Below are 12206 nucleotides of genomic sequence, written 5' to 3'. Positions count from 1 at the left end.
CAAACATAATTCTATGATAGCCTCTTGTTTTCTTTATTGATATGTGTGAGCATGTACACACATTTGTGCCTTGTGAGTTTATATATATTACATGCAGGCAGGTCCCAGAGGAAGGCATGGAGCTGGAGTTACAGGTAGTTGTGAGCCATCTGATGGGGCCTTGGGAATCACACTGAAATACTCTAAAGAGTTGCTTTTAACTCCTAAGCCATTGCTCCAGCCCTCAGTCCTGTGCTATTATTCCCAAAAATAGATAATTGCCTCCCAGTCTTAGGTAAAATTAGAGAAACTTATAATTGGAAGAAAAAAAATCTTCTATATGTAATCTTGAAAAATGAAAAACATTAGGAAAATGGTTGAAATTGTTATTTAATAGTTTTATAACAGAATTTTCGGGCTGTGGTTATAGAAGATACTAGTATTAAGCAAGGCATGGAGATGTTCCTGTAATCCCAACATTTAGGCTGAGTGCAAACAGTCATGAGTTCAAAGCCATTCTGAACTATATAGCAAGATCCTGATTCAAATATTCCCACCCTCCAAAACAGCTGTTACTACTATAGAGGAAGCTCAGTGGCAAGTAGTTGTAACACTACACTATTTTTCCTACCTTTGTTTGAATCTGTTCTAAATGTTCATTTAATTTTTTAGGTTAATGAGATTGTGGGGGTTTTGTTGTTGTTTTTAAATAGGGTCCCTATGTAGCTTTGGCTGGCCTAAAACTTGTTATGTAGACCATGCTGACCTCAAACTCACAAAGATCCTCCTGCCTCTTTCCCAAAATTCTAGGAATAAAGGCTCACAAGTTGACTCCATGAGTCTGATGACCTAAGTTCAGTTTCCAGAGTTCACGTGGTAGAAAGTGAGAGACAACTGCTTCAATTTGCCCTTTGATAACCTCCATGTGACACACACATCCCATCCATCAGCATCTCCTGCCACCTCCTATAAAAGTGAATAAATAATGTTGGCTGGGTGTGGTGGCATACACCTTTAATCCCAGCACTCTTGTGAATTCAAGGCCAGTCTGGTCTACAGAGCAAGTTCCAGGGCAGCCAGGGAACACAGAGAAACACTGTCTTGAAACACACACACACACACACACACACAGCACGCGTGCGCGCGCAGTGTGTGTGTGTGTGCGTGTGTGTGTGTGTGTGTGTAATTGAATAAAGGTTTACATAACTCAATTAATAATAATGCAAATGAAGATAAAATTTTCCTGATATTGGAAGGTAAAGGAAAGATTGTGTTTTTTCTTTACATGTCTAATTTTTGTTCAATCCTGTCATACTTTGGTATTGGTATTTTAATTAATTAATCATAATTATTTAATTTTCATAATTTCTTGTGCAACATGAAAAGGTAGATTCTTAAGAACTGTGTAAGTAATTAAAAGATTGTGAGGTTTGGACTGGGGAGATGGCTCAGTGGTAAAAAACACTGCTCTTCCAGAACACTGGGTCCAGTTCCCCGGCACCCACATTGCTGTCAGTGCACAGTTACACTGGGTCTGAAGCCTTATGACTTCTGTGTGTACTGCATACACAGACATACATGCAGGCAAAACACCCATACATAGAAAGTTTTGTTTTGTCTTGTAAGACAGAATCTCTGTGTAACTCTGAGATGGAACTTGTAGACCAGGTTGCCTGGAACTCAAATATCCATCTGCCTTTACTTATGAAGTGCCGGGATTAAAGACAAAATTTAAATTAGAAAACAAAAGCTCTGAGTCAGTGCCTAATGTTTTATATTTTTAAAGTGCAGAGATAATTTTGGTTGCAAGCTTTAGTATATTTATTACATTTTTTCCCTTGCTTTTCTCAGAGGTTTACGTTTTGTTACCTAAATTTTGACTTTCTATTTTCTAAAGTAAATGTTGTGATATATTTGTAATCCAGCACTTGGTGGCTGAAAGCAGTTCAGTGCCTTTGTGAGCTACATTATGAGGCTCTGCCACAAAAAGCCAGAAAGAGGAAGTGCTTCGATGACACCTGGACATAAATTATGAAAATCTTTTCTCTTGTAGTTGACCATAGCCGAGTTAAATTGACTTTGAAGACTCCATCTCAAGACTCAGACTATATCAATGCAAATTTTATTAAGGTATGTATTAAAATGCAGGGACTTTTCCTTGCTATACTTAATGCCTTCTTTTATACCAATTTTATTGAAGGTATTAACTGTCCAAAATGTACTAATAAGAAAATAAATTAGAATAAAACCCGGCCTTGTATATCTTGTGCTTTCCTTCAAGGCGCCTAAGCCATATACAGATCAAAGTGTATATATGTGTGTATGTTAGAGCAGAGAGACTTTTCTGGGTGCTGCTTTTACATTGAAGGCTTATAAATATTACCAGTAAATTGTCCCTTGGCCTTAGGTATGCCTATACATTTCTTGAAGTAGTTCCAGTTTTTCTTGTTAATGAAATTACAATAAACACTGTTCTTTTGAACAGTTTAAGATAAATTAATAGTGCAAAAATTACTAGATAATACTGTTTTAAATTCATAAGCTATAACTGAAATTTTAAAAATCTTTGGCAACTATTACTATTTGTGGTGACATATACTTATAATCCCAACATTCTGGAGGCTGGGGCCAGAGGATTGCAGTAAATTCAAAGTCAGCCTAAGCTAAAGAATTGATAAATAACTAAATAAAAATTGAATAATGAAGTGGTAGTCATCCTGTTAGATAACTTTAGTCAGCCTTGAATCAAAAGTATTAAAATGGTAGGCTGGTGGGTGGTTGCTTGGTTTAAGACACTGTTTCTTCTTGTGGCCCAGGCTGGCTTGGAACTGGAGATTTCTTGCCTTAGCTTACCTGGTGAAAGATTGTAGACTTGCTCTACTGTGCCCTGCCTGTTGTGTTTACATTCTTACGAGGAAAGAGATGCAGATTCCTGTGTGACTGAGTTTAAATAAAGGCTAAAATTTGTTTCGTAGGTTATTTTGTGCTTTTGACTCTAGTTATACAACTATTATAGCTTTTCAACAATTTTATATTGGCGGTCATAAATATTTTAGTAAGTATTTTGTTGATAATAAATGTTAGATAATCAAAGTAGTAAAAATTAATATTGTCTGTGTATTGAACAAATACGGTTTCAAGTAAAGAATCTTCTTAACAAAATGAACTTAGTGTAGTAAGACACAAAATTAATAGATTAAACAAGAATAGGTATTGTATTTCAGATATTGTCAATCTGTAGATTATATATGTGTGGTAAGATTTGTAATTTTAAGCTATACTGAGGGCACTGATTCAAATGTATGTCAGTCCATTTACTTTAGTCAGCTGGCTGTATTGTTTGATCTATTACCTTACTCCAAAGCCCTACAGTAGGCTCTGAATGGGCTGTTAAGGCTACCTTGGAAAGAACTGCTAACATTAGTATTACTCTTAGAATCAAACTGTGCTTTTGTATTTCCACTATGGTTAATTTTTGGACTATGCATTAAGTTTTTGTTGTTGTTTTCTGAGACAGAGTCTGTGTGGCACTGGCTGTCATGAAACTCAATATGTGGATTAGGCTGGCCTAGAATTTACAGATCACAGAGGTCTTTGTGCCTCTGAGTGCTGGGATAAAAGGCATGTACCACCATGCCCAGGATTTTTGTTTTTATTTCTTATTGCAAAGTGATTTAATAGTACTGATTCTGTTCAGTATACCCAGTAAATACAAAGTAGTATTGATTAGCTAAATCTGAACTGAAAACTAAAACTGAAGTGAATTTGGCACATTTTGCCATGTTTTATGCACCATGAAAAGAAGGTGAAATCATTACTAATAAAACTTAAAACCTTAATGAATTGAGTTATGAAATATTCTTGATGATCACAGTAGATGTAAATCAGTTTACCTTTCATCCTTTCAGGGCGTCTATGGGCCAAAAGCTTATGTGGCAACCCAAGGTCCTTTAGCGAACACGGTCATAGACTTCTGGAGGATGATATGGGGAGTACAGCGTTGTGGTGAGTGATTTACATCTGGTTTCCGACTGGGGGAGACAACTTGATAGGTAGAGTGGTTTAAGTGTAACACATTTCTGGAAAAGACAATAGATAACTTTGAAGATGGCTTATTAAATTCTCACAAATATTTTAAGAAAAGTGTACTATAATTTAAATCTTGCCCTATGTCAGCCAATGATATAGCTACTAAATGACTTTAAAATCATTTTTAAAAGATTAATGCTTACATAGACCAACAAAATGACTGATAATATAGGCATGTTCTTTTAAAATTTGATAAATATAATATTTTTAATTTAGACTGGGGAATTCATACATGCATTCAGTGTATTTCCATCATATTTACCCTCTACTCCCCCATCCAGCTTTTGTGGGATATCCCCCCTATGCATCCCCCTTCTAATGCCTTGCCCAATTAGTGCTACTCATAAACATATCATGTGCTGCCATCTGCTGAAGCCTGGTGAGCCTGCCAAAGATCTTATCCCCAAAGAAAACTTGCTTGGAGCTGGGAGGGGATGACTCAGTAGTTAAAGGACCCTGGCTGCTCTTCCAGAGGACCTAGTTGTGATTCCCAGGACCTACATGGTGGCTCACAACCACCTATAACTCCGGTTCCAAGGGATCTAATGCCTTCTTATAACATCCATGGACATTAAGCATTTGTGTAATGCACAGACCTGCATACAGGCAAAAGGCCTGTCCATATACATAAAATTTTTGAAAATCCTAACAGCCATTATTTGTCAGCATCTCCTCAGCTAGGAATGGGGAATTCTGTGTGACTCTCCATCCATCCATGGTCAAGTCTTTTAACCTTTTTCTAGAAGTAGACTCTTGGGTCCCTCTTCTTAGAAAAATAGATGTAAATATATTAACTATAAGTTGTTATGTGAAGTATAAAAGAATGTACCCTCCACCACCCTCCTACCCCAGCTCATTCAGTTGGAAGCATATCTAAACTATGGGCCTTTTAGTTCCTTTGGCTTTTTTGGATAAAGGGAAATATTATGCCCTTAGGTTTGAAAGCAAGGAAATATGTGGATTGTTAGGTGCTGCAAAGTGCCTATCTTTTAGACTGTGTGTCATCATCGGAATCAGCATTTGTTGTGTGGATATAGAGACACAGTCACAAGCTCTCACTCCTTTCCCAGTGATCCTAACACGGTGGCATCCTTCATTATCCCTTTGAGAGATCAATAAAAAGAGTATGGGATAACAATAGTACTTTTTGTTCGCTGTCAATTTCACTTTCAAATGAGATTTAAAACAGAAATAAATTTCCTAGGTAATGGGAACATATTATGTCCAGATAGGAGTTTGAATTTCACAGATGTATATATTTGTCAGAATTTAGAGAATGGTCACTTAAGATTTGTGTATTTCATTGTTGAGTATTTTCAAGGGAAATATTATAGTAAACAATATTGAGATCTGGGTAATACTTAGCATGCTGAGGTAACTAGGGGAGAGTACTGCTGCCTGCTGCATACTGAGGCATTGAAGTACATTTACAAAGAAGGTGGCAGAGGAATAAAAGAATACAGTGATAGTTACAATAAAAGTTTAATGCTTATAATGTACAGTTTTATTGTAAATCTTTCAACTTAAATTTAGAGGCTGCTAATCTTAATATGTTCAAGCTTTAGAAAGTTATACTTAAATGTTCTTTAATATTTGGTTAAGAGTAATAGAATTTGGTAAGTACCATGACAGTTCTTTCATATAATTCAAAAGTAAGAAATAAAAATAAGACAGATTCACAACCTAATCCAGACAAAAGTCATTTTAAATGGCATCACTTATTTATTGCTGTGTAGGTAGTTCTCATTTAGAAGGTAAGGTTTTGATATATCCTGTACTTAGTCTTGAGGTTTTATTTATTTCTATGTGTGTTTGCCTGCATGTGTGTCTGTGTTACATGTGTGCAGTGCATGCAGAGGCAGAACAGGGCATCACATCACCTGGAACTAGAGTTAGAGATAGTTGCTAGCCACCATGTGGGCTCCGGGAACTGAAACTAGGTCCTGCATGAGCAACCAGTTCTCTAAACAACTCAACCATCTCTCAGCCCCTGTACTATACTTTTAACTTTAAAGCTACTTGTTAATGTAGAACAAGTATAGTTTTGCTCAGAGTAAAAGATAATTATTGAAATTTGTATTTAGTTTTAAAAATAAAACTACTTTTAACTGATATAGTCTTTATCTCCCACCCCAACTCTTTTTAGATCATCGTAATGGCCTGTCGAGAATTTGAGATGGGAAGGGTATGTATACCACTTAACACATTATATCTACAAGTTCCTGGTCATTTATTACTTCACAGTAATCTGATCCCAAGCAGTTAAGGGTACATAATTCTTTTGTGTGCTCTGCTATTTTATATACTATATGGAGCAAAATGCCTCTAAAGCACAAACATGTTTGTGTACTTCAGAAGTACATTCTGTGATATAGTAAAAATAATAGTTATCGTTATAGTTTTCAAATGTTTCATGGTATTTTAAGTTAAATATAGTTTATTGTCTAGAAAGTAATTTTTGAAATATTAATGAATTGAACAAATAAGCATATTAAAGTAATTCTAATGATAATATTTAAGCTGCATATGGTATCATATACCTGTAATGCCAACACTTGAGAGGCACAGGTTGGAAGCACGCCACAGATTTGAGGTCAGGTTGGTCAAATCTATATAAGACTTTGTCTCATATTTCTTTTTTAAAAAGACATATACACATAGAGACTATGTGTATGCATATGTACATACATACATGTATGTTTGTGCAGGAACAGTTAAATGTGTATGTGAGTGTAAAAAACCAGAGATCAGCATTCAGTCTATTTGTCTGTCTCTCCTTGTTTGAGATAGGGTCTCTCACTAAACTTGGAGTTTATTTCATCTAGACTGGCCGGCCATTAAGCATCCAGAATTCTGTCTGCTCCCACAGTGCTGGGGTGACAGATGGATACCACTGTGCCTTACTTCTATACAGATGCGGGGTGGTGGGGGTAGACTCAGGTTTGTAAAGCAAGTGCTATGCCTAACCCCACCACCACTTGTGTGTGCGCATAGACATATTTACACACACACATGCGCGTGTGTATATGTGTATAAATATGTCTACATATATCCCCCCCAAGACGGCTGTCCTTGGCTGTCCTAGAACTTGCTTTGTAGACCAGGAGTGGCCTCAAATTCAGAGATCTCCTGCCTCCGCTTCCAGAATCTGGGACTAAAGGTGTGTGCCACCACTCCCAGCTTTTGTTTATGCTGTATAGAAAAATTGTTGCTTGGTTTATTTATTTGGTAATGTTCAGATTGAACCCAGAACCTTACACATACTAGCAAACTCTTATCACTGAGATTCCCATTGCTTTCATTTTTAGCTGATGTGTGTAACTGATGCTTTATTGCATACCGTTGTGATGTCCTACAGCATTAGTCCTGAAATTGTCACTGTACAAAGATGGTAATGAATTTACAAAGAATAGTACTTAAGTAAAACTTGTTTTACCGCTAGATGTGACACCCAAGTCAAACTTAAAGAATAAATGGTGTAGTATCTTTATTTGAAGTTCTTTATGTTTGTGTGATTCATTAGTAAAGGTAATTTTTAGGTTCTAAAAAATGTCTATTAAAATTTTCATTTAGAGATGTGCTACAGAAGCAAAGTAAATCTTTGTTGTATATGTGTTATAAATACTGGAGAAGCAGCTGGGTGTTGATGGCACATGATTTTAATCCCAGCACTCGGGAGGCAGAGGCAGGCAGATCTCTATGAGTTCTAGGCCAGCCTGGTCTACAGAGTGAGTACCAGGACAGGCTCCAAAACAATACAGAGAAACTCTGTCTCAAAAACCCAAAACAAAAAAAGATAGTAATAAAAATAATAATGGAGAAGCCATATTTTAATTTCTTTTATTCCCTGGGAATAACTTTATTTGCCAGTATTAAGTAATGTTGGACAGAAAATAAACAAAGATAAGAAAATCTAAAAATTGAAAACAATCAAATTTTTATGTAAATGTTAATTTTCTTTATTATTATTTGATTTTAGTTGGAAATTAAGGTTTTTTTCATCTATTTTTTGTTGTTATTGTTGTTTATTTGGGTTTTGGGGGGTCGGGGGGAATTTCTCCCTGGGGTCCTACCTACTTCTGCCTCTCTAGTGCTGGGGTTAAAGTCATGCACCACCAATGCCCAGCTCATATAGTGTGTTTCTTAAGTGTTGTTAAAGTTTAGGATTTCTCTAGCCAGCCCAAAGGCTAAAGACCATGTTCTCTGTCCACTGTAGCCACGCTTCCATATCATTCCTGTAACCTTCATTTTTCCATGCCTGTAGTTTCACCATTCTCCCCTGCACACAAAGCTCTCTTCTGCCATTTATCTCTTCTTCCACCTTTTAGAACATCACCCCATGGACTCTCCCATCCCTGGTTGTTCTGGGGACACACAGCTCTGCAGACCCCTCCACCGCCACCTCCTCATCTCCCCTTGGAATCCCCTCCCTAAGTCTCTCAGGCTCCTCTGGGTTTCTTTGATGGCGATGACATGTTCCCAGATCTGGTTCTGTAGGATCAGCTCCATCATGCTCTGCAGCAGCTTGTAGATGGAATAGGTGTTGGGGTGGACCCACTGAAAGTGCTGGGTCTGGGCCAAGATGGCAGCCACATTGGTCTCCCCAGATCTGATCATGTTCATTTTCTAATTTCTGGGTTCTTAAAACACCACTTGCCAAAGGAGAAGGGACAGTTAAGGAAAAGTCAAGAATTAGGAGCAAGAGACATGGGAGACATAGGAAATGGGTTGAGGGCCTGGACTGGGTGGTGGTCAAGAAAATGGAGAAGAAAAAAGAAAGGATGTATGGACATTGCAAGAATAAAACCAGCGTGAATGGAGAAAGAAAAAAGGTTGAGGATTTTTGTTTTAATTTCATTAATGATCTTATCATATAAGTAGTGAAAACCACTCTTAATTAGCACAGGCCAATACTGTAGTAAAATTAACAGTGACAAAATGCTTCTTATACCAAGAAATACTCTTTCCTCTTAGCCCTAGAACACAAAGTATTTGTAAAAGCTTAAGAAGTATCATACAGGGCTGGAGAGAAGGCTCAGTGGTTAAGAGCACTAGCTGCTCTTCCTGGGGTCAAGTTCAATTCCCAGGAACAGTAATGGTGGCTCACAACCATCTGTAATGGGATCTGATGCCCTCTTTTGTTGTGCATGAAGACAGAGCACTCATATACATAAAATAATATAAACAAATAAGTCTCTTTAAAATATCATATTTACTGAACTCTTTTCTATTTATCTTTTTTGGACAACAGAAAAAGTGTGAGCGCTATTGGCCTTTGTATGGAGAAGATCCTATAACATTTGCACCATTTAGAATTTCTTGTGTAAGTACCTATTTTTATTTGTTTTTTGATAATTTTGTGTATGAATACAACATATTTTGATCAGCTCCATCCCTGCCTCATTTTCCAGCTCCTCAGACCCACTGATTGTCTTCATGACCTTCTTTTGATCCACTAAGTCTAATTGGGGCATGTGGTGTAGGGCCTTCTGCTGAAGCATCCACAACCCTAAAGAAAATTAATTGTCCCTTGCTCGTCGACCAGCTGCCAGTAGTGAATCTGTACAGGCCTCTCTTCCACCCATGTTGGAATTTTGATTGGCTCTGTCTTGTGCAGGGAAGTGCAGCAGCCCCAACATGCCGTTTCCAACCATTGGCTTTTAGAATCTTCCTGCCTCCTTTTCTACAGTGGCTTCTGAGCTTTGTGGGAAGGGGCTCTGATGTAGATGTCCCATTTGTGTATGAGCACTGTACTGTCATTTAGTCTTTCTCCTCTTTAATCAGTTCTATAGCAGGAAAAAAAAATGAATAGAGGGTGGGTTTTCATCTGAACTAAAAGATAATTTTTTTAAAAATCCTCTTAATATGAGATTTGGTTTAGTGAATAAAAACTGATCTGATTTGTCAGTACCAAAATTAATCCATTCTGAAGACTTTAAAATAAAAAGGAATTTCTACATATTTTTATTTATTTGTTTTTTGACATTCCAATCCCAGTTCCCCCTCCCACTTCTCCCACTCCCCCTCCCATCTGCTCATCAGAGAGGGTATGGCCTCCTCTAGGAAGTCTATGATGTCTGTCCCATCATCTCATTGAGGCAGGACCAAAGCACCTCTCCACCCCGACAACCCTGTGTCTAGGCTTTATGTATTTTTGTGTCAAGACAACTCTTATTTTCACTGATTTTTAACTGCAAGTAAGGACTGAATTTACAAACTGAAACTGTGTTAGTGGGAACAGCCATAGTGTATAAAATGCCTACTTTGAGTAGAGAAATGAGTCTTTCTGATGACTGTTGGTATAGAATAAAGAAGAGTACCGTCATGGTCAGAAGAGGAGACAGCTAACAGGAGTTCAATCCTCTGTTGCTGCAGGAGGCTGCTTTGCCTGGGTCTCAGCTCTAGACCACCAGGCTTTTTGCAAATAATTTTGTTGCATTTGTAGCCAAGTCTGCCTCAGAGTTGAAAGACTTCCCATCCTAGTCTTCCGGTGCTGAGGTGGTAGGCGTACGCATGCTCTGGCTTCTTGACTCCTTTTGAGAAGTAAAATACACTTTCCTCTTTAACAATAAATGAAAAAAAAAAAGATTGGGCATGGTGGCACATGCCTTTTTGTGAGGGACATGACACAGACATGACAGCAGGCTGATGTCTGAAGTTGAGGCCAGCCAGGTCTATAAAGTGAGTTTTAGGATAGCCAGAGCTACGCAGAGAGACCCTGTCTCAAAAAAATAAAAATTTAAAAAAAGAAGGCTAAAGAAAAAACAAATAATAATAATAAATTAATTAAAACACTAAATTTCTATCCTAGAATAATAGTAGATGTCTATTTTATTAATGAGTAGCATATAGTATTCTTGTTAATGACTGACCTAAACTGTCTGTGGTTAGAACTAACAAGGCAAAAAAGAACTCCACAGCAGACAAATGTCAGACTTCCTTCTAATACTCTAAACATGGTATAGACTTAAAAGTGTTCATGTTTCTGGCAACTGTAATAAGAATAATAACAATGTTTTCTCTTCCATCTTTCCTGAGTTGCCATTCATTTAAATTGAGAGTTGAGATGGCGTGGTTGAAAATGGGATGCGGTGGCAGACATTAAGGCATGACATTCGTTTTGGATTGTCTTGTTGAATAGTTCTGGGGATGATTGCTGCTTTGCTGCGTTCTGTTAGATGGCAAAGTCATGATTAAGTGATCAGTTAATGGACATTTTTTAAAGCCTGTAAGTCAGAGTTAGACAAAACTCTAGGAAACAGAGCCTATAGCTCAGTGTGTGTTTACCCTAGCATAGCTTGGGCTCAGATCCTAGCACCATTAAAAACTTAAATGGATGACTTTTAGATTTTTAAAATAGGTATTTTAAAATGTATGTTTTTTTTTTTTTTTTAACTGATTTACAAGTTTTTCTCATTTTAGGAAAATGAGCAAGCAAGAACAGACTACTTCATTCGAACACTTCTACTTGAGTTTCAAAATGTAAGCAATTCCCATTATAGATAAAGAGTGCCTGTTCCCATTTACATCCTCCACCCCATTCTTGCTGAGTCTTGATCTTGCTGTTATGCACTTAATTTAGTTAGTGTCTGAGCCTTACACTTACAAATTATATAGTAAAATAATGTGAACTTTTTTAAATGTTCTGAAAGTGAAAATTATGTAAATCTCAATTTACTTAGAACTTAAAGTTTCTGTGTGTAGGATAATTATGCTTTCTTTGTTGCAGATGGTTTTCTTCTATTAACAATAGATTATAGCATTATTTACTTATTACTCACTTGTAGTCACAATTTTTTTTAGAGACAAAACTAAATTTTTAATTAGAGGCTGGGATATAGCTCAGTGCTAGGGACCTTTGTCCAGCAGGCACAAGGGCTCAATTCCCAGCACTATAAGAAATAGAAAAGTAAATTGTCATTTAGATTTAAATTATATTTACCATAGGATATTGACTTTGGGGCTGGCCCGACGTTGGGCACCATATGTTAGAAGTAGGTTTTCCTGCTGGCATGGACCCATCACGGCACCAACCCCAAATAATACAGAGACTCTGTATTTGATATAATGCTGTTGGCCAGATACTAGGTTCTTATCAGCTAGCTCTGTCTTAAGTATTAACCCATTTCTATTAATCT

At 37.1% G+C, this 12206-nt stretch overlaps 1 protein-coding gene across 1 annotated transcript in view; it reads left to right on the top strand.

Moving 5' to 3' along the window:
- Positions 1 to 12206, top strand: part of Ptpn12 (protein tyrosine phosphatase non-receptor type 12) — a 66366-nt gene that overhangs the window by 27026 nt on the left and 27134 nt on the right. Inside the window, 6 exon segments of the mRNA XM_051174825.1 lie at positions 2033 to 2109; positions 3888 to 3967; positions 3969 to 3984; positions 6215 to 6253; positions 9320 to 9391; positions 11491 to 11550. Of these exon segments, the coding sequence (XP_051030782.1) occupies positions 2033 to 2109; positions 3888 to 3967; positions 3969 to 3984; positions 6215 to 6253; positions 9320 to 9391; positions 11491 to 11550 (344 nt within the window).

The sequence above is a fragment of the Phodopus roborovskii genome, unplaced genomic scaffold (genome assembly GCF_943737965.1).
Source record: "Phodopus roborovskii unplaced genomic scaffold, PHOROB, whole genome shotgun sequence".
NCBI lineage: Eukaryota > Metazoa > Chordata > Mammalia > Rodentia > Cricetidae > Phodopus > Phodopus roborovskii.
Note: the sequence above shows the minus strand (reverse complement) of the source record. Positions and strands in the feature narration are given on the sequence as shown.